This window comes from Grampus griseus (genome assembly GCF_964374135.1).
Source record: "Grampus griseus genome assembly, chromosome: 17".
Classification (NCBI taxonomy): Eukaryota; Metazoa; Chordata; class Mammalia; order Artiodactyla; family Delphinidae; genus Grampus; species Grampus griseus.
Window position 1 is genome coordinate 29,979,517 of NC_139011.1, and position 26,517 is coordinate 30,006,033.

The 26,517-nt window shown below is 35.1% G+C and overlaps 1 protein-coding gene across 3 annotated transcripts in view; it reads left to right on the forward strand.

The window, feature by feature from the left end:
• ANGPT1 (angiopoietin 1) overlaps positions 1-26,517 on the forward strand; it is a 250,950-nt gene that overhangs the window by 178,293 nt on the left and 46,140 nt on the right. For all 3 annotated transcript variants that reach the window (XM_082675101.1, XM_082675102.1, XM_082675103.1), the window contains exons 5-6: positions 15,856-15,983; positions 24,289-24,390. In XM_082675101.1, coding sequence (XP_082531227.1) covers positions 15,856-15,983; positions 24,289-24,390 — 230 coding nt within the window. The remainder of the gene's footprint in view (positions 1-15,855; positions 15,984-24,288; positions 24,391-26,517) is intronic.

Sequence of the window (26,517 nt, forward strand, 5' to 3'; positions counted from 1 at the left end):
TTCTATTGAGGTTTTTCTGTCATTGGCAACTAATGTAATCTTTATGAAGCTGTCTCATCATTTATAAAAAGTCAGGATAATTATATCTGCTTCACAATGATAGTGAGAGGATTAAATTAGATACTGCATATAAAAACAAAAGAATGTGACAGTTGATTCATTAAACATTAATTCCTTCCTTTTCCTCCAAGTGACAAGATTAAACTAAACACAAGAAAACTTATGATGTGCTATCTATAAGTAAAATTTCTTTCAAAGAAAATGTCTGGATAAAAGGCTGTAGTTTCTAACTGTTGACAGTCATCTAAGCCCCTTCTTTTTAGCTTCAGTTTTCTAATCTCTAAAATGGAATCATAATACATACCTGATGAGTTTGCAGTAAGAATTAAAAGAGGTTTGTATAAAACATGTAGTATTTTTGTTTAGTTTCACAGAACTTTTCCTACTAAAACATCTAATGTCATGAGATATATTTAATCTAAATACAGTTAATAAACACATTTTCTGAAATAGTTCAACAAACCTTCCTCTTGTTGTTCTGAACAGGCAATAGTGGTACCTTAGGCAAATAGTCATTACAAACTGAATTGCATCTATTTTTGTAAGACTTCTGGGTAGCACATTTATTTTTGCCTAACCTTTGTCTGCAAAAACTTGGTTGCAGTTATTCTTAGAAACATTAACACTAAGGAAATATTGCTCTCAATGTTATCATTGTGTCAGAGCTTAGCTGATTGCTTCATGTTTTTGGCAGTTCACAGTTATTGTGGGAATTAAATAGTTTACATTGGTAATGGCATGGAAACAAGGTTTGGAATTCTTTGGGGGAGGATAATCAGGTACTGTGACTGTCAACATTCAGCAGTCATCTCTGTTCAGAGATAATTAAAGCATCATCACGTACCTTGAGCATACATCAGACAAAGTTTGCATTATGTGATCAAGAATGTAATTACTAACAAACCTTAAAAAAAGAAAGATAAAAAGAAAATAGTATTTAGGTTCCATCATAAAATTACATTGGCTGATTGTCTTACTGTCCAAATCAACTTGGAACATACTCCTGCTATACCAAGATATGATTCATAAATTTATCATCCATTAAAAAAATAGTTATACAGCAACTGTTTTGTTTCAGATTCTCTTCTGGTGGTAAGGGTATCCATCCATTTTTATTTAACAAAGATTTGCTGAGTTCCTATAATATGCCAGATACTGTTCAGACAATGAGAAGAGAGAAAAGATGTACTGTCCGTGGCTTCAAGAAAACTGGAATTTGGTGGGGAAAGAGATAGGTAAACAAACAATTATATTCTGTAATTGTTTGCTAGTGGTGAAGCCAGGGTGCCAGGGGACTAGTGAAACACACAGGAGGAATATTAAAATCATGATAGAGACAGAAGGATGAGGGCAGAATCCCGCATCTGCAGAGTCTTCTTAAGGCTCTTGTTGAATACTTGTTATGATGCAGGCATGGCTTAAGCTTTATGTGTATTAACTTAGTTAGTCCTCACAATAACAGTTTGAGGGAACTACTGTGGTTAGCCCCATTTTATAAATTCCACAGGCAGCTTGAGTATTTTCCTAAGGTTACATAGCTAGAAAGGTTGATCCAGGATTAGAATGTAGGCAGGATGGCTCCAATGGGGAGACAGTGGCTAAGTCTTCAAAATGAAGAAAACGGAGGATACTCTAGAGAGCATAAACATGCATATTTGCCAGGAGTCATGAGAATGGGGGTGAGGGGTGTACACCTAAATGCATAACCTAATTCTCAGAATCAAAGGCAGGAGAGCAGTGAAAGGCAAGGTTAGAAAGATCCACAGAGGGAGATCAAAGAAGCTGAATTTTTTGCTTGAAAGCAGTGAGGAGTCGTTGTCAGTATATAAGGACAATGGTGACCTTATCATTTTAGAAAAATCACCCCAGTCACAACGTAGGAACAATGCATCAGAAAGTTGACAAGCCTGGAAACAGAGGGCCCAGGTGGATATTTTGCCATTATTAAAATATTAACAAATACTTAGTATGAGCCAATCTTCTTAGCCCCTTGCATATCATTTAATTATGATAACAACTCTATAAGCTAAGTGCTATTATTAACCTTATGTGACACATAATGAAATTAAGCACGGGAAGGTAAATAACTCCCAAATATTACAGTAGTAGCAAGTGAACAAGCTGAGATTTGAACCCATAGAGTCTGGTTCTTGAGTCTGTACATTATCCACCATACTATGATGGGGAGAAAAGGTAGATTGAAGGTGGTTTTCATCAGATTCTCAAAAGGATCTTCTGGGAGAGAAAATAATGAGGTCAGGATCAAACAAGGGCAAATGGAAAGGCAAGTGAAGGGGAAATTCGTGAATAAAGAAGAATTAGAATCAACAAGAAATAACCACTTATTTAGAAGTAGACTCGAATATATTATAAATTCCAGGTTTCTGGGTTGACTAATTTTGATGATATTTCTTAAAATCAGCAACATGTGAAGAGAAACAGGCTCTGGGGGGAGGATTTAGTTTGAGGCATTGGACTGAGGTGACTATGGGACAGTTAGACTCTGAAAGGTAGGGGAATGGGAGTCAGGAGTTCAGTAGTAAAATCCTGATGAGCATGTAGATTGGTGTGTCCTCAGAGATAATTGGTAAAGCCATGCAGCAAATGAAATCACTGAAAGTGTGTATAAAGCAATGACTCAGCCATTTAGGGGTTAGAAATCCATTCAAGAATCTGAAGAAAACTAATCTACCTTTCGTTCCTACTTAGTGCAAATACCCAGGCACAAATCTATGTACAATTTCAGAGAATTTGCAGAAATATTTAATATACAGAAATTGCATAATATATTATGAACTAATTTTAACATAATAAGAATGTAAAATCAAAGACAGAAAATTGGGAGTTCTTTAAGGGACTGAAAAAAGGAGACCAAAATAGGGGTTATAGCAGAGAGAAAAGACTGTTATGAAGGGTCTTATTTTAGTGGCAAATAAGCAGAAAGTTCAAATGAAAAAACAGACTGAAGTGAACTTTGGAACTGGGTTGTTACCTTCTATAGGGAGAGTTTGAGTAAACTGTAGAGCTCAATTGCATAGGTTGAAGACTAAAATGAGTAAGATGAAGTAAAAGCAGAAAATGTTGTCTACCCACATCCAAATGTTGAATGTGAAAGGATAGGTATCAGTTCTGGGTAGAGAAGCACAGAGAGTAGAGAGGAATAAAAGAAACTTAAATACCAAGAGGCATGAGCATGTTTATACTTAATATGAAGTATAAAAATTTCAGATCATAAGGAGCTTCTCTTGAAGTTTATTTTAAAAGTTTCTTTCAGATCGTCTGAAAGAGATAATGATTAATACTACAAATTTTTAAGTGATCTCAATTATTTGGTTTAAAGTATCTTTCCCAGAGGCTGATTGTAGTGGTACAGAACGTTTGATCATTATTTTCGGTCTTCTGGCCTTCTGAAAAGGGGAAATGAGGCATTTGCTTCCTTTCCAGTGCTGAGGGGACATTTGGCTCTGTTCTCAGAATAATTCTACCATCTGAAAGGAATTTACCTCCTATGCAGTGTCTACTGAGTTTGTGAAGTAAATCATTCAGTCAAGGGATGAGATAGTTTGAACTCCTGCAAGTCCCTTGAGTTAAGAACGACTCTTAAAAACATCACAGATGATGGGAGGAAATTAAAACTTTTTGAATGTTACTCATATAAACATTGATAAAAATAGAAAATATCATTTTTATTGACTTAGTAAAATACTTGGTTATCGTTGACTACTTGTAATGCACGTTTTAACATTAGGTAGAAAGAGAAAGAAAAATACAGGAAGTCATCTGCTGAACACTACAGTGAGCACTTGTTTCCATTTAATGAGGGAAGTGCTTTATCTTGACAGAAAATTATATGTCAAACATTTACAATTTCCTTAAAATGAACCACACTTCAAAAAAAAAAAAAAAAAAAATGAACCACACTTCTAGCACTTCCTTTCACAAAACCTAATGGCTTAAGGGGAAAGTGACTATTTATTTTTGAAAATGGTATGTTTCTCCTTTTTGATGGAGCATGTTATCTGCCTTTTGAAAAGCCGTAATTTCCGTAAAAAAAATTGTGTGAATAGCAGATAGCCAAACTAGTGATAACAAAATAAAAAATAATACAGTCCTTGACCTCTCCCATGAACTATTTCTAAACCACATCTTTTGGGGGAGATTTGAAATTTTGTGGTTAATTCTCTTTTGGAATTAGAGTTTCAATTTCAGAAACGAAACTATCTGAAATGGAAAGGGATATCCCCTGATTCCAGCTGGGCCTGGAAGTTACCAGGGTGAAAGGCCATGAAAAAAAGAGTGTTGCCTTGATGTTCTAACATTACTGTGAACAAACCCTGTTCCTTCTTCTCTTGTGCTTTCATGGCCTGGTTCGCTAAAGCAAAGAAGCACAAAATATTTTGAATATAATTTTAACTAAATCATTTCCTGGACTCATCGATACTCAGGTCCAATTCAACGGGTTTTGTTTTCTAAGTCCAGAGACAAAATGGGACAGTGGATACGAGTTACAGATAAGCTATGGTACTTTGTACTAAGCCAAATAGCACCTATAATTACTCAGAGAGAAAGTAAGGAAAAAACGTTCTATTAACATCATTCAGTATGTGTATAATACAGGAACCATAGAGTGAAACCCTTATGAAATCTCTTATGCTTTAAGAACAGAGGAAAAATAAACCCTGAAAAATGTTGCAACTATATGGTTGGGCTTAAATATATATAAACAAAAGATTGACTTTTAGCTTAAGATTTTTCTAAAAGTCAAATGCTAAGAAGCTTTTAAAACTGATGATTAAAAACATTTGTAGAGGGCTTCCCTGGTGGCACAGTGGTTAAGAATCGCCTGCCAATGCAGGGGACACGGGTTCAAGCCCTGGTCCGGGAAGATCCCACATGCTGCAGAGCAACTAAGCCTGTGCGCCACAACTACTGAAGCCTGCATGTCTACAGCCCTTGCTCCGCAGCAAGAGCAGCCACCACAATGAGAAGCCCGTGAACCGCAACAAAGAGTAGCCCCCGCTGGCCGCAACTAGAGAAAGCCCACGTGCAGCAGCGAAGACCCAATGCAGCCAAAAATTAATTTAAAAAAATTTTTTTTAGCTTCCTATGGGAGCTCATCATTTATTTTCAACTAAAGAATACCAACAATATGACTGCTTCTAAGTACATTGGAATCTCATCCTACTACTGGCTTGGATGTTCACATTCTGAGTGGGACCATCTCTGGTAAGGAATCACACTAATATGTGACCTACCAAGAATAGATAAATAAATCATAAAATTTTTGATGAATTTATGATAAAGTTAAATTATTAAATTTAATACCAATTAAATCAAACCTCTTTTAATTTTATTATATCTTTAAGTGTACTTATAATTAATTTTAGGTGTGAACATTCTGTTTTCACAATCAGTGTGAGTGCCTTTAGAACAGTGAATTTGAACTGTGGGTTTAATTTTAAGTGACAATTTTGTTCGAAAGGAAGGTTTTGCCGGTTGCTTTGGCCCCATGTGCACACTCGCAAGTGCACAAATAAACCAAATCTCCACCAAAATTAATCCAGCCCATGTCCCTAGAACTAGGACTTAGATTGAGGTGGTTTCCTCACCAGTGTCTTGGAGCAGCTATGACATATGCCATCAAGAGGGCGGGCATGGTAGCCTAGAAAGAACAGGAAGAAGGACAACTGACTTCTATTCCCAGTGCTGCTGCCACGTTGCTTAACATAAAAGTACTGCACACCTTAGAGTTTGCCTGGTGTCCTAGACAAACTCATGCATTTTATGACTCCTATCAATCATTCCATATCTTCTCTTGATTTTATGTCACTCATAATGACTGAGGAAACCCAAAGATAGAGTAGAATCCCATGTATACCCGCAGGTAGTAAAGTAATATTCGTCAAGTATATCTCACCACAAGAGTAAGAACCAAAGTGACATACCTATGGTGACAGTCAGCCTTTATTTATTTAAAACTTCAAAGTGGCATTTTTTTGGTCAGTTTTCAAAAGCATCTGGCAACTGCTCTCCATGTTTTACAGCATTGCCCAAGGACTTTCATTCCATTATTAATGGCTTTTGCTGAAATCAATTATTTGTTCACTCAGAGCACAAAAGATGCCCTTTAAGTCTTCCCACATGTGTGAGAAATCATTTATTCAAAATCAGCATATTCCAGTCAGGCTGAAGACATTATATGGAAAATTAAAACACATGAAACACCTGAAATATCTTTGTTAATGAAATGACCTTCTGAACAAATGGCAAGGATCATGTAGCACTCATAACTGCCCATCAGGGTGCCCAAAGGGAAAACACAGAAATGAATTTTATAAAAAGTGAATGATCACTTGATTAAACAAAGATTGTGTGTAAATCCATTTTCAACTTTTAGTAATTTTTTTTCATTCTTAGTTTTGCTCTAAGTGTAATATGCATTGTGTACATTCAGTTACATATGTGAGTCACTTCACATTAGTGGAGTGTTAGAAAATTTATTTAAATGCACTAATCAAACAAAAATAGAAATATGTAGAATTACTTCACGTTTCATTATTCCACACTGAAACAAGTACCATAAAATTAGCAATCCACGTATGACATAGGGTACTATGTATGTCCACATGGATTTAAGTGTTTATGTACCTTGTACGTCTCAGTAGCACAGGGAGATCAGCTCGGTGCTTTGTAACCACCTAGAGGGGTGGGATAGGGAGGGTGGGAGGGAGATGCAAGAGGGAGGGGATATGGGGATGTATGTATACGTATAGCCGATTCACTTTGTGATACAGCAGAAACTAACACACCATTGTAAAGCAATTATACTCCAATAAAGATGTTAAAAAAAAATTCTCTGAACAGTTGATTGCAGGGGTGAAGGGCTTATTTTAAATATGACTCCTTTGTAAGAATCAAAAAATTAAAGAGAGATAAAATTTTTTAAATGTATATATTTACCTACAATTATATGTAATGAGTAATATATTTTCCACATAATGTATCTCTTTAAGTAGTAAAATTTTAAGGAAATTTTAAAATATCATAATGGCAAATTTTCTGCAGTGTTTTCATAAAAGATTTTTCTAATAATTTAATTCATTATTATCAGCATGAATTAATTTATACCATAATACCATGATGCCTTTCTAAAAGCATATAATTTATCCCTTATGTTATATTTTGCCCAAACTATTATCATTTCTTATTTTTGCCTACTTTAAAAAAATTACTATTTTTTCCTCATACCCACAAAAAAGCTTTTAGTTATCAATTTTCTCATTGTTTTCAGGCCTGATTCTAGAAGATGAGCACAAACGCAGACATATGCCCACTCTCATCTCCCCAACCAGCCCTCCTCTAAACTTGTAACTTCTAGCAAATGGTCCATAGGCTGGGGGATCAATAATTAGGCTTCTGAGAATAATATCTAAAACTAATGGGGGTAAATCCTGATCAGCATGACTTTTAGGGTATGGACATTATTAAATCCAATGTGGCTGCTCAGGGACCTCTTACTTCCTAATCCTCTGTTTGCTTTTGAGGTTGTGGGCCATCACTGCTTCATATTTCTGCTAAGAGCTCCCGTCTCGCAGAAAATTCTGCTACCTGTTCCTCTCTTCTATCTTCATCTCAACATTTTTCTTCTTTCTTGTCATTTCTGCCTCCTGTCATTTTCCCATACTTCCTGCTTCCAATGAGAAGAGCCTATACCCATTCAAAATTAAGGCCTGTCCTGATTCACCTAAGACCCAAGGGTGGGACCTTTTCAGCTAAGTATTGCTGGGGATTCACTCTGTGTCAAATAACGTATTAGAGTTCTGTTTGGGTTTGACGTTACTTTAGAAGCCAGTAAGAAGTAGTTTTGGCTTTACAGTTAAAGACTTCCACTACTTATAAGTTTTGGTGAAGTTAAATAGCATCTCAGAGTTTCAGTTTTCTCATATATAAAATGATATATTGACAAATCCATCTCATAAGATGTTTATGAGTGTTAAATGAAATGAAGCATATAAAACATACTTAGCACCAGAAATTCAGAGTTGAGCACATAATTAGTATTCAATGAATGCTAGTTGATTTTATTATGATCATGATTATTGTATTTCCACCAAGATGATAGTTAAGATTTTACACATTATCTACAAAATATATACACGTAAAGAATTTAAATTAGAATAAAAACAGTTCTTTTTATAAAAAATTTAATTAAAATAATAATGCAGCAAGTAAACAATGTTCAAGTGTTCCCTTATACCACAGTTAAAAGGAAAAGGAACAGTAGATTTTTAAAAAGGAAGCCTTTAGCTACTTAACCAAAGACTTCAGATTGAAAGTATTTATAAATATGTTTGTTATATTGTGACATAGCAATTTATGTTTTATATATATATATATTAGATTAAAAAATAGGTAATTGCCATTTTTGTAGGTTAAAAACAATCATGCTGAGATATCAACCCACAGATATTTAGGTTCATATACATATATTTTATATGAAATAAAATACCAATTTTGAAAGTTTTAATTTATAAGCTTAAAACTCGTATGTGTTTATATAGCTATACATAGGTGATACGTATTTATGAAATCATCGGTAGGTCTTCCTCACCCACCCACAAAATATTGAAATATTGAATATTGCCTACAAACCTTTAAACGTATTTTCTACACCCTTGAAATGCAAAATATTACCTTCATCTACTTCTAGAAGTCCTTTCAAGTAAATTAGGATACCAGGGAATTTCTTAAATGGCCTTTCCATGAAATACCCACACACCTGGCTGAAGACTAGAGAATCTAAGCAATCAGTTTTTTGCTTGTTTGCACCTTGTCAGATATGCCATTTTACTCATCTGTATGTTCAGTTACCTTCAGTAACCTGTTGTGTGAAAATCACGGGCTAGGGTCAATTCCTAGTACTATGATCTCCTTAATGCTAATGGCCCAAAAAGTACCACAAGAAATATCCTTAAACCAATAACATGATCTGCATACATTCTGATGTTTGCTAAATACTGGAGAGATATGAATGATTATCCACATCTAAGATTTAAAAAGAATAATTGAAGAATTGATCCCTTTATAGCAACTTATTAGGAATTAAGTAGGATCAAGGGCTCCTGGTTTTTATATTGCCTCTGGTAGCAAGGCTAATTGTCTTCTGCATTCTCTACTACGTTTTCTGAGACTCAGAATTACCAATTCCACATTCCAGGAAGTTTTCTCTTGAGGGTTCATCTGAATTGAAGTGACCCTCTGCCTTAGCTTTCATGGTTCTTCCCTCAAGTCAGCCCAGTGGTAGATATGCCATCCGGGTTGGAATTGAGTAGGCAAATGAAGGCAACGGCCAGATAAAGCTAACAGCTGCTGGAGTCAGCGTCTCAGGTTGCTCATTGGCTGAATGTTGGCTGGTGAAAGACAAACATGCACCTGCTTATGTCCCTGTTCTTTCCCTTTAGATCCCAGAAATTTGGTTGTATAGATAAGGGATGAATAATGATTCCTTCCTAAGACTTTCCTAAGATTTATTTGCTGATATTGATGTGGGTAAAGTCTTTGAACTGGCATACCAAGCTCTTAAAATTTAGTTCAGATAGCTTTTTTACATGTTTTATTCATTCAGGTGTTATCTCTTCTGAACAGCCTTCCCCAAGTCTACCTGGTCAGAAATAGAGTGTAGTCTCTGCACCTACTCTCAATGCACTTGATACATATCTCCAAAACAGCAATTGTGTGCATTATCTCTGTTCGGTATTATATTTAAACTGGTACCATTAGACTGAGACGCTGTTGCTGGCCATCTTGTGACCAGGTAGAGAGTCAGCAACAAGTGAGTCAAGAAAAAGATAAGTAAACCAATTCCTGATCACACTGTTTGAAACCTGATCATGCTTTCCCTAAAGCTCTATCCTAGATTGTTGAATTACATGATTCAATAAATTATCGTTTTGCTTCAGCCAGCTTGAGTTGGGTTTTTCCCTATCATGGAAGATACTAATCATAGATGTAGCTATCATGAGATATTATGGAAGACCTACTAATGGGTCTTTCTCTCATCAAACTGTGATCACATTAAGGACAGGTTGTGGTTTTCTTATGTCTGTATCTCCATTATCTTGAAAAAGTCATGCAAATAGCAGATGTTTAATCAATATTTACTGAAATTGTTAATATAGGATGGGTTAAACTAAGAAGGGACAGGAGGCAGTCTTTTAAATTGAGACAAATTAAAAGTCTCAGTCTATTTGTCTTATATTTAGGCTTTCATTAATTTTTAACGATGACAACTGAGGAAGGATAGTGGGATCAGTAAGAGAAAAAGAGAATATCGGTTTTGGAAGAAAATATTAGGTAAAATAAACAAATGAAAGTTGGGGTTGCATCAGGAACTGCTCAACAAGCAAGTAGAAATGAGGATCTGGAGGTCATGAGAGAAGCAAATACGTGGTGTCAGAAATGCTTGTATCTTAGAAATCTGTGTGAAAATTTGAAGCCGTAGAAATTGGTTTGCAAAAAGAGCAGATGAAAAAGGAATAGAGATCCAAGAATAGAATCTTGGTGAGCATCTATTGGTAGGTGGGGAGAGGAACAGAACGCAATGAAGAGGAAAGAGAAAGGACAATTAGAGAAGTAGAAAAGGGACTAAGAGAGCTCAACACAAAAGGCAAGGGCAAAGATAGGCAAAGACAACTTCTGTAGAGGAAAAAGGTAGAGGAGACTTATTTTAAATGGTTTTGATCGTCATAGTAAAACATAAAACAATGTCATATATAAATAGAGAAGACAGGAGTGAGATTTAATCTTGAAAAAAGTAGAAAGATTTGAAATACACTTTTCAGGAAATGTAATAAAAAGTCTGTTAGAAATGACCAAGGGTTTGACTGAGAAGCATAGAGAACACAGCTCAGTTTAGAAAGTACACATTTGAAGGGCATTAAATAGCCTCACTTTAGTGTTTGCAGTCTAGAAATGGGGGTGAGAATGTGAATAAACGTCCTTCCTTGGGTCAGGATTTACCCATACAAGGGGTTAGTGGATGAAAGGACAGTGGAAGGAGGGCACTAGCAATTCCACCCGAACTGTGCTTAAATGCCTCACTCTCAGGCTGAAGGTAGGAAGAAGGAAAAAGGAGGCTAGGAAGAGGCAGATAGTAATGGTGGGGATCTAGACTCTCAATTAGAAGAAAGACAAACTCATTAAGAATTAAAGAATGGGAAAGGAAAAAATAAGAGCATGTGATCAAAGGCGGAACTTTTAGATGTAAAGATCATTTTTTAAGAATTCATGCTTTTAAACCAGCTTTTAAACCAGTGTATTATTATAAGTTAAACCACTTTTACAGATATAGCTAAAACACCTGTATCAAGTATCAAGATTGCTCCTCCCTGCTCTGTCCAGTTGATGCTTCTTTTATCTTCTTCCATCAGGTTTTCCATGTTTGTCTCTTGTCATTTATCTTATATTCCTCCAGGCATTATCTTCCATCTTGCTGAATCTCAAGACCTTCTACAAAAATTTATCCTTAGTTCTGACACTTGCAATGTTCAGTTAATTCATCTTTGTTCTTGTCTTTCTGTGTTTTAAAATGTTTACTGTGTGTCCAGTTTTACAATATCTAACCATAACACTGAATTTCAGAATTCTCCAATATTTAACGAAGAAAATAGGCATGAAAATTGAAGCTATGAGATTAAATCTCTACAATCAGCATATGGTATATACATCATATATCATTTCATCTGAAATAATCTTTAATTCTTAATAAATAAAGCTTACAGTATACAGCAAGATTAGATTACCTGGGTTTTTTAGACTTAAACTTAACAATGGTGTGCCTTGATGTAGTCAATGAATGAAATAAGCTAATTATTAGCCCGCTCTGACAAGGAGAGGCCAGCTCAATATAATCCTAAGTGTAACCAGTCAATTGTAACTTCCCTGCATTTCGTCAGCTACAGTATTTATATTTGAGGGTAGAAGACAGCAGCATCCACCACTCCACTGAGTGGGTTGGCTAGCCTTCCACAGCCTGAGTGTCCTTTCCATAAGAAAGAATAAGAATGTAATGTTGCCATTGATGATATCATTATTATCATAACAGCAATAACTACCATTTCTTGGCACTTACTATAATTCAGTCACTCTGCGTTATGTAATTCACATACTTGCCTCAGAGATATGTATAAATTCCCCACTTTATAGATTAAAAAGAGAAAGCAAAACTCTGAAAGTCAATCTACCCTTATAGAAGGGGTCTTCAGACAATAGAATATAATACAAATATTAAAGGTAAGCTCTGAATGAAACTTTTAAATTGCTTTTAAATGCTATATTACTCTAAAATGTAGCCTGGATCAAACTTTCAAGCATAATATTACTAGTTAGTAAGTAATTAAAAACAAGCAGTCTAATCATCTGGAAAGAATGTATTTCAATTTTTCAAAAATATGAAACTATATTTCAAGAAAATGAAACATCTATATCAGATATGTTGCCACAATGACAACAACGAATCCATAGTATAACCGTAGCACTAACTGTACGTTTTATGGTAGACTCCTCAAACCATTTTTCCAGTTATAAGACTTAACATCCATAGTTTGAACATTTTTATAAATTAGTTTCCAGAAAAATAAGATAATATCCAACTTTTTCCTTTTCTCTGTGTTATTGAAAAAGTGTGTGAAATAGCTTCCCTCTTCCCCAACAACAGTCTTTTCACCCACTTCATCCTGAAGAGGAAAAGAAAAGGGGAAGGGAGGTGGCAGAGAAGTGGGAAGGGAATGCATTCTCCTTACATAACTAAATAAGGGAGGGCAGGAAGTGGTACATTGAACAAGAAAACGTTTTCTCTTTCTTTAGATAAATGATTATCCCCACCTCTCACCCAAAAAAGAAAAATGGGTTTACCGTTGAATTCCTCTTGACCACATCTTCCTGTTTGTTCATCCTCTCAAGGGATTATAAATTTTAGTTAGTATTTCTTTACATCCTTTTTTTTTTTTTGCATCTGATTTGGTTATTTTCAACAGAAGAGCAAGCATTTAGAATTTAGGAAGGTTTAGTTTTAGAAAAATAATAGTCCATTTAGCTTAAAATAAGTAAGCACAAGTGAAATGCATTGATGTTTTTGAAAACAAGACCTTTGTATAATCCACTGACATGCCCAGTGCCATTAAAAGTAGCTTTTGAGTATATAAATATTCATTTTTAATTGCTATTTGCATACATTCTATGCAATGCTCTTCACCATCATATAATGTTAATCCTCTGATTACTTATTTTGTGTTGATATTGCAATTGTTCTTTTTGTGTGTGTTTTTATTTAAATATTTATTTATTTATTTGGTTGCATCAGGTCTTACTTATAGCAGGTGGCCTGCTTAGTTACGGCTCACCAGCTTCTTAGTTGTGGCACATGGGCTCCTCAGTTCTGGCAGGCAGGCTCCTTAGTTGTGGCATGCAAGTGGGATCTAGTTCCCGGACCAGGGATCGAACCTGGGCCCCCTGCATTGGGAGTGCGCAGTCTTTTTTTTTTTTTTTTTAACATCTTTATTGGACTATAATTGCTTTACAATGGTGTGTTAGTTTCTGCTTTATAACAAAGTGAATCAGTTATACATATACAGATGTTCCCATATCTCTTCCCTCTTGCATCTCCCTCACTCCCACCCTCCCTATCCCACCCCTCTAGGTGGTCACAAACCACCGAGCTGATCTCCCTGTGCTGTGCGGCTGCTTCCCACTAGCTATCTATTTTACGTTTAGTAGCGTATATATGTCCATGCCACTCTCTCACTTTGTCACAGCTTACCCTTCCCCCTCCCCATATCCTCAAGTCCATTCTCTAGTAGGTCTGTGTCTTTATTCCCGTCTAACCCCTAGGTTCTTCATGACCTTTTTATTTTTCTTAGATTCCATATATATATGTTAGCATACGGTATTTGTTTTTCTCTTTCTGACTTACTTCACTCTGTATGACAGACTCTAGGTCCATCCACCTCACTACAAATACCTCAATTTCCTTTCTTTTTATGGCTGAGTAATATTCCATTGTATGTATGTGCCACATCTTCTTTATCCATTCATCCAATGACAGACACTTAGGTAGGGGAGCACGCAGTCTTAACCACTGTGCCACCAGGGAAGTCCCTGATATTGCAATTGTGATGGGTGGTGTTTAGAAGTAGCTTTTAATATAAGTAGGCAAAACCACTAGTGCAAACAGGAGCTATGTAGAGAACCATAATGCTATTAAATGTTATAATTCTATATTTTTGTTATAGCAACATATATGACATGTATATTTCATTTCCTTGAACCATAGTAATTTTTGAAAATTTGAAGTATTTATATTGAGATAGTCATTCTTTCTACAAAGATTAGACTGTTAATTTTTAATTACCTATAAATTAGTAACACCATGTGTCAAATATAAATCAGGTTAGTATTTTAGATTGTTAGAACATTTAAAATCATTTTAAAAGCACTGATTCATAGCTTACCTTTGATATTATTATTTTAAAATACCATAGTGACTCAGAGTGATTGAAAGCAGATAATTATTAAGTAACCAGAGACTTTAAGGGCAAGATTATAAAATATTCTTAGGCTAATGAAACAAATTGCTTAAATAACATGTATTTATTAGAAAATACTAAATCATAAATATTTTATAAAGATACCACCCATATCTTTAGCTGAGGACTAGTAAATGAGGCATTTTTGTATTTTGATCTCATTAATAAGAACTTAATGGTGGTTGAAGCTCAATGAATGAAATAAAGTTCCTCTCAGTGGAGACTATGTCTCTAATTAAATTTCTTTTTCCACTTGACTTCCAGCTTTTACTGAGCTCTTCCACCTATATAACTTAATTTCAAATCTTATTATATATTTTTTTTGCGGTACGTGGGCCTCCCATTGTTGTGGCCTCTCCCATTGTGGAGCACAGGCTCCGGACATGCAGGCTCAGCGGCCATGGCTCACAGGCCCAGCCGCTCCGCGGCATGTGGGATCCTCCCAGACCAGGGCACGAACCCATGTCCCCTGCATCGGCAGGCGGACTCTCAACCACTGCGCCACCAGGGAAGCCCAGCCAAATTTTATTAATTTTTCTTCTTCTATTTGTATGTCATCCACCTGATAGTTTAACTTCAGACCATTAAATAAAAAACAAAGTTTACTTCCCTTTTCATTCTAGGTAGTTAAATTGGATCAGGGACTTCTTTCTACCTTTTAATTATTTTGAGAGTTTTTAAAAAATAAAAATTTCTAGGAGCTCTTCAATATAAAGCCACAGAAAAACAGTACAACCTTCTTTTAGCATCTTAAACCTCCATATTATGTTTTTATGTTTGAATTTATCTTCACCTCTCCCTCCTCCAAAAATGCTTTAGCATTTTTCAAACTTTCCTATGAAATGTAGGTAAGAACGTTTTAGAAATTTTAGAAACGTTGACAAAATTGTTACCAATTGCAGGTATTACATGATCAAATTATTTGTCCCTTGAGTTGATGTTCTGGAAGTGATAGAGAAAAAAACAAGAAATTAAGCAAAATATAAAAAGTATTCAGTTATAAACTGATCACATATTTTTCCTATAGTTTTGTAATTCTGTGAGTCACCTCAAAATCTAGTATTGTTCTTATGATTGATTTTTCAATAAATGCAACATTGACATTTGTTTGGAGGAAATGAAGACTTGCTTACCTATACTTAGAGTCCATTTGGGCACTAATGGTACTGATATTCACATATTGCAATCTTTTTTTTTTTTTTTTTTTTTGCAGTTTTACTAAAGGGAGGAAAAAAAGAGGAAGAAAAGCCATTTAGAGACTGTGCAGATGTATATCAAGCTGGTTTTAATAAAAGTGGAATCTACACTATTTATATTAATAATATGCCAGAACCCAAAAAGGTAAAACCAGAAGTGTTTGTTTATGAGATGTAAAGCAGATCCTAGTTGAATTGCTGAATAATCAGATTGATTTGTGGGCTTGTTAAACTGAAAATATTTGTGCCTGAGCTCTTTTCTCCCAAAGATACTCTGTTTCCCAGGTCCATAAAAGATGAAAACCCTATTGTACAGACCTCTTCCAACCCTCACATATCCCATCCCTATTTCACACACAGTTTTCCATTTACTCTCTGCTCATTCCTGGAATGTCCCATTGTTCGTAAATGCTTGCCTTGTACAGATTACATGTTGAAGTCACATATACTTCAAGTGCATGGAGATGAGTTAGGAACCATCTTCTAAAGTCCCAAGGACCCAGATGGTACACATCATCTACAGTTCAAATACCGTGGAGAGAGAGCTAGAGACATGTTTCTAGAACCACTTCTCCTATTTGGGTAGAGAAACATATTCGATCTTAACTCATAATCTTGAAAGGATTTGCTTTTCATATTTACCTAAGAGAGTGTGTTGGAGGATCGTTTTCATCAGTATATTGAACAGGATCCAAAGTAAACTCTGAAGTAAGAAAACACTGTCTTGCTGTCACACCTCCTCTATATACACTTTCTCCCTATTTATTCATTAAATCATCCATCCATTCCTTCATTCAATACATATTAAGTGTATGTCATTTATTTGTCAGTAAATGACTAGGGACATAATATAAAACAGTTCCCAGTGTAGTGGTGAAGACAGACAATTACGCAGAAATTATAACATACTGTAGAAGTGTAGTGATAGAGGCTGCTTGAAGCAGGGTTTATGGAGAGCCTTGAAGAAAGCCCTGTTTTTCAACGTATAAAAAACTTTAGCCAGATGCTCAAGACCCCAAGAGGACCACCTGCCCTTGCAGTGCTTTATCCTCAAAAGATGGAACAATTTTTCTCCTTTCATTGCCCCACCTAAATTACCAGTCCTTTGTCCCCATTTCCTCTGGGTACTGTGCAAATGCTCTTGGAAGGCTTTCCCCGATTCCCTCAAGCAACTTTGCATGACTCTCTCACTACCAGAATTCTATGAAGCAAGGATTTTACTTTCATCTTTGATTTCCCAGGACCCAGAATAGTTTCTGGCACATAATAGGTCCTCAGTAAATATGTGCTGAAATGAATGAATAAATAAATGACCTGCTGATGATAATACCAACACTTCTGTGTAGTATATAGTAAGTAAACCTAACTTACTTAGTCATTCTGATTGTTAGTTTCCTTTGATGGGTGAGAGAAATGGATCATGGAGACCAGTTTGCCAGATGTCACAGATGTCACACATATGTCAAGAGGGAGAGTCTGGACTCTACTATCCTCTCTGCTGATTTCAGTGAAAATTAGTGGTTTAAGTTAGCTCAATGATTTTTCCCTTTGCTGGAACAAAATTTTCTTCTGAAAAGAGGTCTTCCATACTGACCTATAACAGGGGGAAGAGATAGAGAAAGTGCAGGGGGTAAAAAAGGTGGCAGGCAGTTATGGACATTGCTACCTGGGTCACCTACCAGAGAAGTTTGGTTTCACTGTATTTCATTTTGGGCTTCTGTGCAAAATTTCACTGAATCGGGTGTTCCATATCTTAAAAAAAAAAAAAAAGTGAAGGTACAATAGCAAGTTTAGGAGTAAAGAGGAGAGGGTAATTTATTGTAAAAATGAGCTTTTTGAATCCTTTGGATCATATGACAGGAAACCTTCCTACTCTGCTTACTGATATCTTAAAATCATACTTAAGTTTAAATTCAATTCATACATGTGCACAGGCATGTATGCACACCCACACACTGACACACCATACAGATGGCATGTGAAGTGTGTTAGAAACTGTCCTGGGGGAGAGAAGTGGAGCTAACATAAAGACTTTCTGCAATTTACCTGTTTTGCTGCCCAAGACCTGACAGAACCCCTAAATGATTGTCACGTCCCCTCTAACATAATGACTATAAAAATAAAGTTAACTAAAAATATTGTGATCTTCCTTTTAAACTGTTAATAATTATATATGTATGAATATATAAATAAAATAATTTTTAAAGTTTTTAGATTAACTTTTACACTTTTAGAATCTTTTTCAGTCCGTCACCAATACTACCACGTGGCCCTTAGTGAGAGCATTACAAGTAAAGTTTGATCATTCCATTAAATTTAAGTCATGTAAATTCATAACTCTATTCTAGTTCAAAATGCTTTGAGATGCAAATAACGCACAGGCTGTTTGCAGAACCACTGCTTCTGTTAGGGTGGAAGAAAAGTATCCTAACTCATAATCTTGAATAACTCATAAACTTGAACAATAACTCATAAACTTGAACAATAACTTATAAACTTAAATAAATTTGCTTTTTTAAAAGATTACATGAAAGAGTGGGTTAGAGGATCCAGTTCACTAGTTCAGTGGCTGACTTCTATGTTGGTTTCACAACGATAACATGATTTAAATTTACGCCTCTGCAAAATAATGAATTTTACATATTATAGAGCTTCGGTGTTGTTCTTAAAAAAAATCTAAAACATTAAATCAACAAATGCCGAATACCTGCTAAATTAAACTTACTAGATTTAGTCCCAGGGAAAAATATTACCCCAAACAGATTAGCAATCATATCAATACAGGCCTGTAAGAGGCAAATTTTATCACTATAGAAACAGCCCCATGGCGCTTCAGATGGAAGAAGGATAAATTCACGTCATTTGTACTGTCATTAGATTTAGTTTAATTGGAAATAATAGCAGAGCATGGTGAGAAGGGGAGATAACTGACCATAAGGAAGAAAGACTTTGGCCTTCCTCTTGACTTAAGTGTTCATTCCCTTGTTTTTTTCTTTCTCTTTTCTGATCATGATCCTCTCACAAGTAGTAATATTGTTCTGTTCTGGAGATGGATACTTTAGGCTGATGCACCTGCCCTTTCTGGTAGGTAGCAAGTTTTGTTTTAAATCCCTTATTATATTCACATAGCTTAACATTAGGGAGAACAAATATTGTGCGAACTTCCCCAATGTAATTTAGAAACTGATTAATATAATAGTTCAAAAGTACTGTGCATTTACAGTTTGCCAGGTTCTATTCTAAGCACTTTAGATATATATCCTCACTTGTTTACTCCTTTCAATGACTCTATGATATAGGTGCTCCCATTATCCCTGTTTTAGAAAAATAACTTGCCCAAATCACATAGTAAATATTGAACACAAACTTTGTAACAAAGGAATTAACTCTAGACTGTACCATCTTAAGAGGGGACTAAGTAGGATAATTACTTATATTAGTATTGACTGAAGCCGTACCATTCATAATTTTTTATAGGAACCTATGTGAATGACACGGCTAAGAGTTTATTGTCAGAAAATTATGTTCTGATTGTAAGCCATCCCACTTCCTCATTTTCTTTTCTTATTTTGATATAAATAATTGGTATCCTCTCAGTTCTACAAAAAGTGCTTGGAAAATGCATCTTTAGGACCTTCACCCTTCCATGTAGATTATACTTTGGAGCTATAAAGTTTGGTGCTAATCGTGGATATGCTTAACAAAAACTTTGCTCATTTTAATGCTTGCAGAAGTTCTAGCAAGGGTAAGAAACTCAAGGCAAGCCTATATAAAAACAAAACAAAAAGTTCAATTATGTATGATATAAGATATGGATCAATCAATTAAATTGGCCTATTTAGGCAATTAACAAAAACTATTAATAGGAATTATTAATTTTAGGCAGAGTGAGAGTTGCAGGTATACACAATTGTTACACAGTTGTTTTGACTGACATCATTCCTTGCCAAGAAAGACTGTCTGCAAAAGTTAGAAGAGTATTATCTTTTCAAATATGACATGGAAGCCAAAGGCAGTTTTCTAGGACTATTAAAATTTTCAAGCAGATAGAAAATGAGAATTAGATCATTTATATATTATTTTTTACTCTTTTTCATCATTAATGGCTCGTGGTTATCTTCCTCTCTGAATTCCCTTCAATGCATGTTAGTAGGGAATAGGATTTTTCCTTTTATTTCATGTTTCTAAAACCAAATGTACTATAACCAGCTTAGTTTCATTCACTAAAACAAACCATTAAATCATAACTCTGATTATCGTAAAATATTTAAAAATTTGTTTCTGAATTTATAATTTCCCTAATTCTTGGAAAAGGACTATAACAAATGTATTGAGCCCTTTTTATTTAAGGTTATGGAAAAATAATTAACACTCACAAGGTTAATCATTCCAACTTGCACACGGCATAAAAGCATAAGAACTATGTGAATCAAATTTCCCCTTTTTGTTTGGGTTTAAATCGTTATATTATGTTAAAGGATATTTAATGCTTGAAAGCTTTGACCTTGCCTGGGATAGGAGCCAGTTCAATCTTTTCTCGAATAGAGTTAAGCCCAAGTCATATGATCAATAAATGCAACAGGCGTAGTCAATGTAGTGGGGCCTGTGTCTACAGGAAGGACACTGCCAGATAGCACAAACCATACCATATTGGCGAAGGAACTTTTCAAGTCCTTTCATATCTCAAATCTTTTGTAACCAACCACCTAATTTTTTTAACTTCCTTCATCTGTTAAGCATAGACTTTTTATTTTTCTTCTGACTAGAAATAACATGGTCTTTTGTGTGTGTGTGCTAGCTTGAATCCAGCTTCATATATATATGTACGTATACATATATGTATATATATACATATACACGTACACTAAAAAGCATGCTCAAAGATTGATGTTGCCAGTATTATTAACAAGAAGCTGATAATTGTAATCATAAGGACAGTTTACTGAACTTCTATATATTTTGGCTTTATATGTTCTATATTATTCATAACAAATTATACATAATAAATTATGTGAAATATATATAATAGCTGTTATTAATATATGAGATATTATATACATAGAGTACATGTGCACAATATAAATACATATTATCTCATCTGTAAAATACATCTAAGAGATTAATGACAAAGCTTAGTATGTGCCAAACACTGTTCTAAAAACTCCATATGCATTGACTCATTTAATCCTTGCAAAAGATCCATGACATAGCTTGAGAGAGCAGAGGTGGAACTTGAACACAGGCAATGTTGCACCTGAGTCCATGCCCCTAACCAATGTGTCATTCAGTTCTATTGTGTCCACATTCCACAAATGGCAGCTGTTATCCTTGCTGTTATTGCTGAGTCCTAATAAGAATTGTAGAGCATAAGTCTAACCTCTTAAGTTCTCTGCACTTTAGCTTCCAAAGGCTGTAATCTGCCTGGGTAACTTCTCTCTCCTCTGGGCAACTTTCTCTGGGTCTTTACCTAAGAAGTACTCCCAACACATCTTAACATTTTCAAGTCACTAGATACCTTTGTTTAAAAGGAAAGTTGTCTTTTTCTAAAATTAGTGAGTGATTTTAAAACCTTTTAAGTTTTAGTATTGACTGAATACTTTTAAGTGCATAGAATTTTAATAACATAGATAATAGTAATAAAAAAAACTGTAAAGAACAGTTTTCTCTACACACTCTATATTTATAGATGTAGTTATTCCTTTCCCTGAGTGTGTTAAGTGGACTTTATAGGTTTGCAAACACAGTTTGGCAAACTTTCAGTCAATCAGTGTCCATTAGGAAATCAAAATCTGGAAAAAAATTCTAGAATAACCAGTCAAGGCAGGGTAAAATATAATTAAAAGACAAGTGAAATTAGTTTCCTCTAACAAAATATTTCCTTGACATTTTCACTCACTCTTATCTGTTTTACCAGTAAAGTTCCATTTGGCCACTTGTGTTGAATCGCCAACTATGCCCTCTGTAAACTGTGCCATCTGGATTTTATTCTTACAGAAATCCTTCAGTCTCTCTCTTCAAGGTCACTAATGGCTCCTTCATTTTAAATTTAAGTGTGTATTTTCTTAATCTTTATTTGTCTTGACTTGTCTGGAATATTTGATTAAGTAGATTATTCCCCCAACTCAAAATCCATCCCCAGCTTTCACTGCATTCCATTAATCAAGTTTTCCTATTTTATGTCTTTCCTTATTGCATCTCTAGTGTTTCAACAAATATTCATTTAGTACCTGCTAGGCTACTGTCCCTACTGCTCTAGGCACCAGGGACAGTAGCAAATAAAATGAAGTTCCTGCCTGTCTAAAGGTTATTGGTGTCTTTTATCTCCATCAGTTGTTCACCAAAGCCCATTCTTGGACCCGACCCTCCCCCCACATCTGTTTCCACTTTTTTTTTTTACTTCTTTAAAATTACATCTTTGTGCTATCAACTACTGCTTTCAAGAAAATTACCCCTAATATAATTTTGAATTAGGTAAACAGGGGGTTCAAATCCTAGATCCAGTACCTGTTATATTAATAATAACCATTGGTAAGTTGCTGAAATACTCAAAGCCTTAGGTTTTTCATCTGCAAAATGGAGATAATAATCATACCTACATCACAGGGTTCTTGTGAGATAAATTAGAAAATGCGTGTAAAGTGTTTAAATTATCTAGCAGTTAAAAAGCATACTATTGTTATGACTATTTCTTTCTTAGTCCCTCATGCTCTTATCCTTATTCTTACCCTTGATCTACCTACAGTTAGATCATCTCTAACTGATCAATAAACTCCCCCTTTTGTATGACTATGCTATCTGAAACCCTAGGTTTTCAAAACCATGATCATTTTCTTTTCTCACATGTTAGCTCTCTTCCTTAAATTTCTCATTTAGATTACTGACTATTATTCTCAGGTCACTAGAGTTGAAAATTGTGGATTCCCACTTCTCTTTAACTCTACAGGGGCACTCAGTGTTTTAACTTCTAGGTGTTTTAAGGAAATTATCCGTATTTCGTTCATCATAATATCGCCAGTTGTAACACAGAATCAATGCCCAAAAATGCTTGTTGGGTGAAAAAAATTGAATTAGAATTAGAATTAAGGAAGACAAAAGACTAGATGGAGGTTATCTTGAGGACAAAGAGCAGATGCATAGAGGTTAAGGGATTAATAGAGGGAGAAATTTAGGACAGGGAGAGGAATTTCAAATCTGTGATCTTGGAGGTGAGTCAGTTCCTAGTGATAATGAATACATACTGATGGGTGCATGTTCAAATTAGAGGAAGAGCCCTCAGGAGAGCATTTTGCCTATTTTTGTATGCTCACAGTTAAGTATGTACCTCCTAGTTCCTTTTACTCCGAGGAAGTACATGGACAATTTGTCCTTTGAATAACAGTTCTTGTCTTTGTTTTCATACCCTTTAGCCATTTGTGCTCCAAATTTAATGCCTCAAGGAAAACACTTGAGGTTTTCCTTTAATCAGGCTCTTTGCCCACACAGCGTGCCTGCTGCTGTTGCCTCATATCTACACCTTTAGCCAGCCTCCAAATTGCTTTAGTAGTCAATTGCCGGGGGAATGATGTTCCCCAAAGCTGAGCCCTTGAATAGTCAAGCTGCCACATTTATGCTACATCAATTACAGTGATTGCTCTCCAAAGATAATGCCATTACAGATATGTTTCTCTCCTTGGGTGGACTCTGGGGGAAATGAATCAATTTCTAAATAAATAGTATTATATTTAGAAAAATTGAAATAAGCATAATCTTTGAAAGATTTGGATAACTTTTCCACATGGGAAAGAAATGCTTCTCACAGTCAGAAGGAATACAGTATGTCATGTTCTCTTCTTATTGTTCGTGACAAAAATTCAAGCAAATAATGTGTTCTCCATATGCTGGGGACCAAATTTTGCCTCTAATGTAATACTGAACCATCAAGAATAATTATTGTTGTATATGAGCATGTAGGAGTTAATATACAATGAAATGTGTAATAGCTAAATATAAATGATTTTTTAAATATTATTTTTCCAAAACCTTTATTATTAGTATATTGTGATTTAACAAATTAAAGATAGAAAATTCCAAATCTTATGTTTTAGCAATAAAATGGTCTGTAACTTTGGAAACTTTTAGTAGCATTTTAAAAAATAGAATATACATAATGCCTATTACCATTTAAGACAAACTTTTTAAAAATGATTTTTATAGTCTGTGACTGAGACAATTTTCAGCTGACTGATTTAAACCTTTACAAGTAATTTATCATTTGATGGGATTTAATCAGAAACAACTCAAATACAGGAAGAAATAGCCAATAAAATGTCTAAATTAATATTTTCAACATGGCAGTTTTTATTATTTTTGTCTGTAGGCCTATCCATCCTATTTCTGTCTTGAAACATATCTGATACCTGTTTGTTTAAAATAGACATAATTTTCACTTGACTTTATTTTCCCTTTGTCAGGTATTTTGCAATATGGATCTCAATGGGGGAGGTTGGACTGTAATACAGCATCGTGAAGATGGAAGTCTAGATTTCCAAAGAGGTTGGAAAGAATATAAAATGGTAAGATGGAAGAATTTACATAGTTTTTGATGTTTTATCATGAGATTTTCTTCACTACACAATGTGATAAACTTTTGTATTTTTAGATGTCTTTCAGTTATTTAAAAATTAAAATAACGTTTGTGACATTATTCTCATTAAACACAAAACACTCATAAATCTTTTTCAGTAAATGATTTCCACGTGTGCATCAGAAGGAAAAATATATTACTGAAATTATTCAGTGAACTGTTACATATTGTCTGAATTTGTTCCTGGTTGAATGAGGGTGGAGGAAGCTAGAATTTAGACCCAGGCTCTGTACATGAGCCAGGACAAGGGAAGTGTGCAGGGCTGTGGGCTGTGGTGCAGGACTGGGAGGTACTACCAATGGCTTCACTCACATGGCTGGCAAGTTGTTGCTGGCTATGGACTGAGAACTCCTCGATGTGGTTAAGTTGGGCTTCTCCCAGTACAGTGATCCAGGGTCATCAGACTTACTAAGTGGCAGTTGGCATCCCTCAAGCACAAAAATAGAACCTTCCAGTCCTTTTTAAGATTTATTAGACCCAGAAATGGCATGGTTTCACTTCCACTACATTCTTTTAGTTAAAGTTGATGACAGGGCCAGTCCAGATTCAAAGTGAGACAAGTACACTAGGGTGTGAACTGTGAGGCATGATTCACTGAGGTCTCCAAAATACCAGCAGACATCATCATCATCATCATGATCACCATCATCATATCTAACCCTTTCAGTGTTTAATATGTGTAAGCCTCATACATAAATTCTTACGTAATTTTTATATCAAACCTATTATACAAAATTACCTGTGAGAACATAGGATAAAGGTGATGAGCAAGGGCTCGTTGCCGAGCAAGGGCTCGTTGCCTAAGGTTTGTAGAAGCCAATACTATGGCACAGCCTTTTGAGAAAAGAAAGAGCTTTTATTTCGAGGTCAGCCAGTAAGGAGACAAGAGGCAAGGCTCTTCAAGTCTGTCTCCACAGTCCAGGGATCAGGGTGAAATTTAAAGGATCAGGGGAATCTCAAACATAGAAGCTGATTGGCTAGGCTTGAATCAGTCCATATAAGCTGCTGGAACCCAGAGTTTTCATATTAAAAGATTTCTTGCTCTGTGAAGAGCTCCAGGAGCAACATTTCTATTCTTTGAGTTCTGTAGACTGAAGATTCTTGGTTCTGGGGTCACCCTGGAGACATGGCTTCCTGTCTTACACATGCACTGTTCTAGTCTTTACTCTGCCACTTACAAATGGAGTGATTTTTGGGAAATCACTTAACCCATACCTTAACTTTCTCACTTGTTAAAAGAGTACGTTAATAATAGTACCTCATCTGCCTTGCAGGGATATTGTGAGGATTAGCTATAAGTAAAGCTCTTGGCACATTGAATTGTCAGTAAATAGTAAGTATTATCATGATCCAAGATTAAAACATCGAAGACTGCAAATTTTTTTCTTAACTCTGGCAAAAATATTATTTTGCAAATCACCTTAAATCATGATTATTTTCACCACTAAAATGAGACATGAAGCAGTTATCTGAGAATTAGACTATAAATATAGATTCTGGCAAGTCTGAAATACATTATTATTAATACTAATGGTAAAAGAAAATTTGATATAAAGTTGTCATCACAGTGACTTTCCAAAATGGTGACTTACTAGCTGTAAGCATCTGCTGCCTTGGCAAACTAGGCACGTTAAGTAAGAGAGACTGACGTATGAAGGATGGCATTGATTCATGTCTTATAAGCATTTACCAAATGTATATATTTTAAGCAATTTTTTAAATTATTGGAATGGGACTGAATTATTGTTTATTCACAATAACCAAAAGCCCCAAACTTTTGTGAAGTTTACTCCTCCCCCTTTTTTATTTATTTTTTATTTTTTTCCCCTTTTTTAAAGTAGAAAGACTATCATGTTTTATTCAAACTCGAACAATTTATCCTCTGAGTGTCAATTCTGCATGGTCAGAAATGAGATAAACTCCAAACTTCTGAAACATTTTGGCAAAAATGAGTCTGATGATATCTTTTTGTTTTAATTAAAAGAATTTATTATATGTTATAACTTGGTTAATTTTCACCAAAACACATGGTATAAAGTGTTTCCTCCAGAGCTTT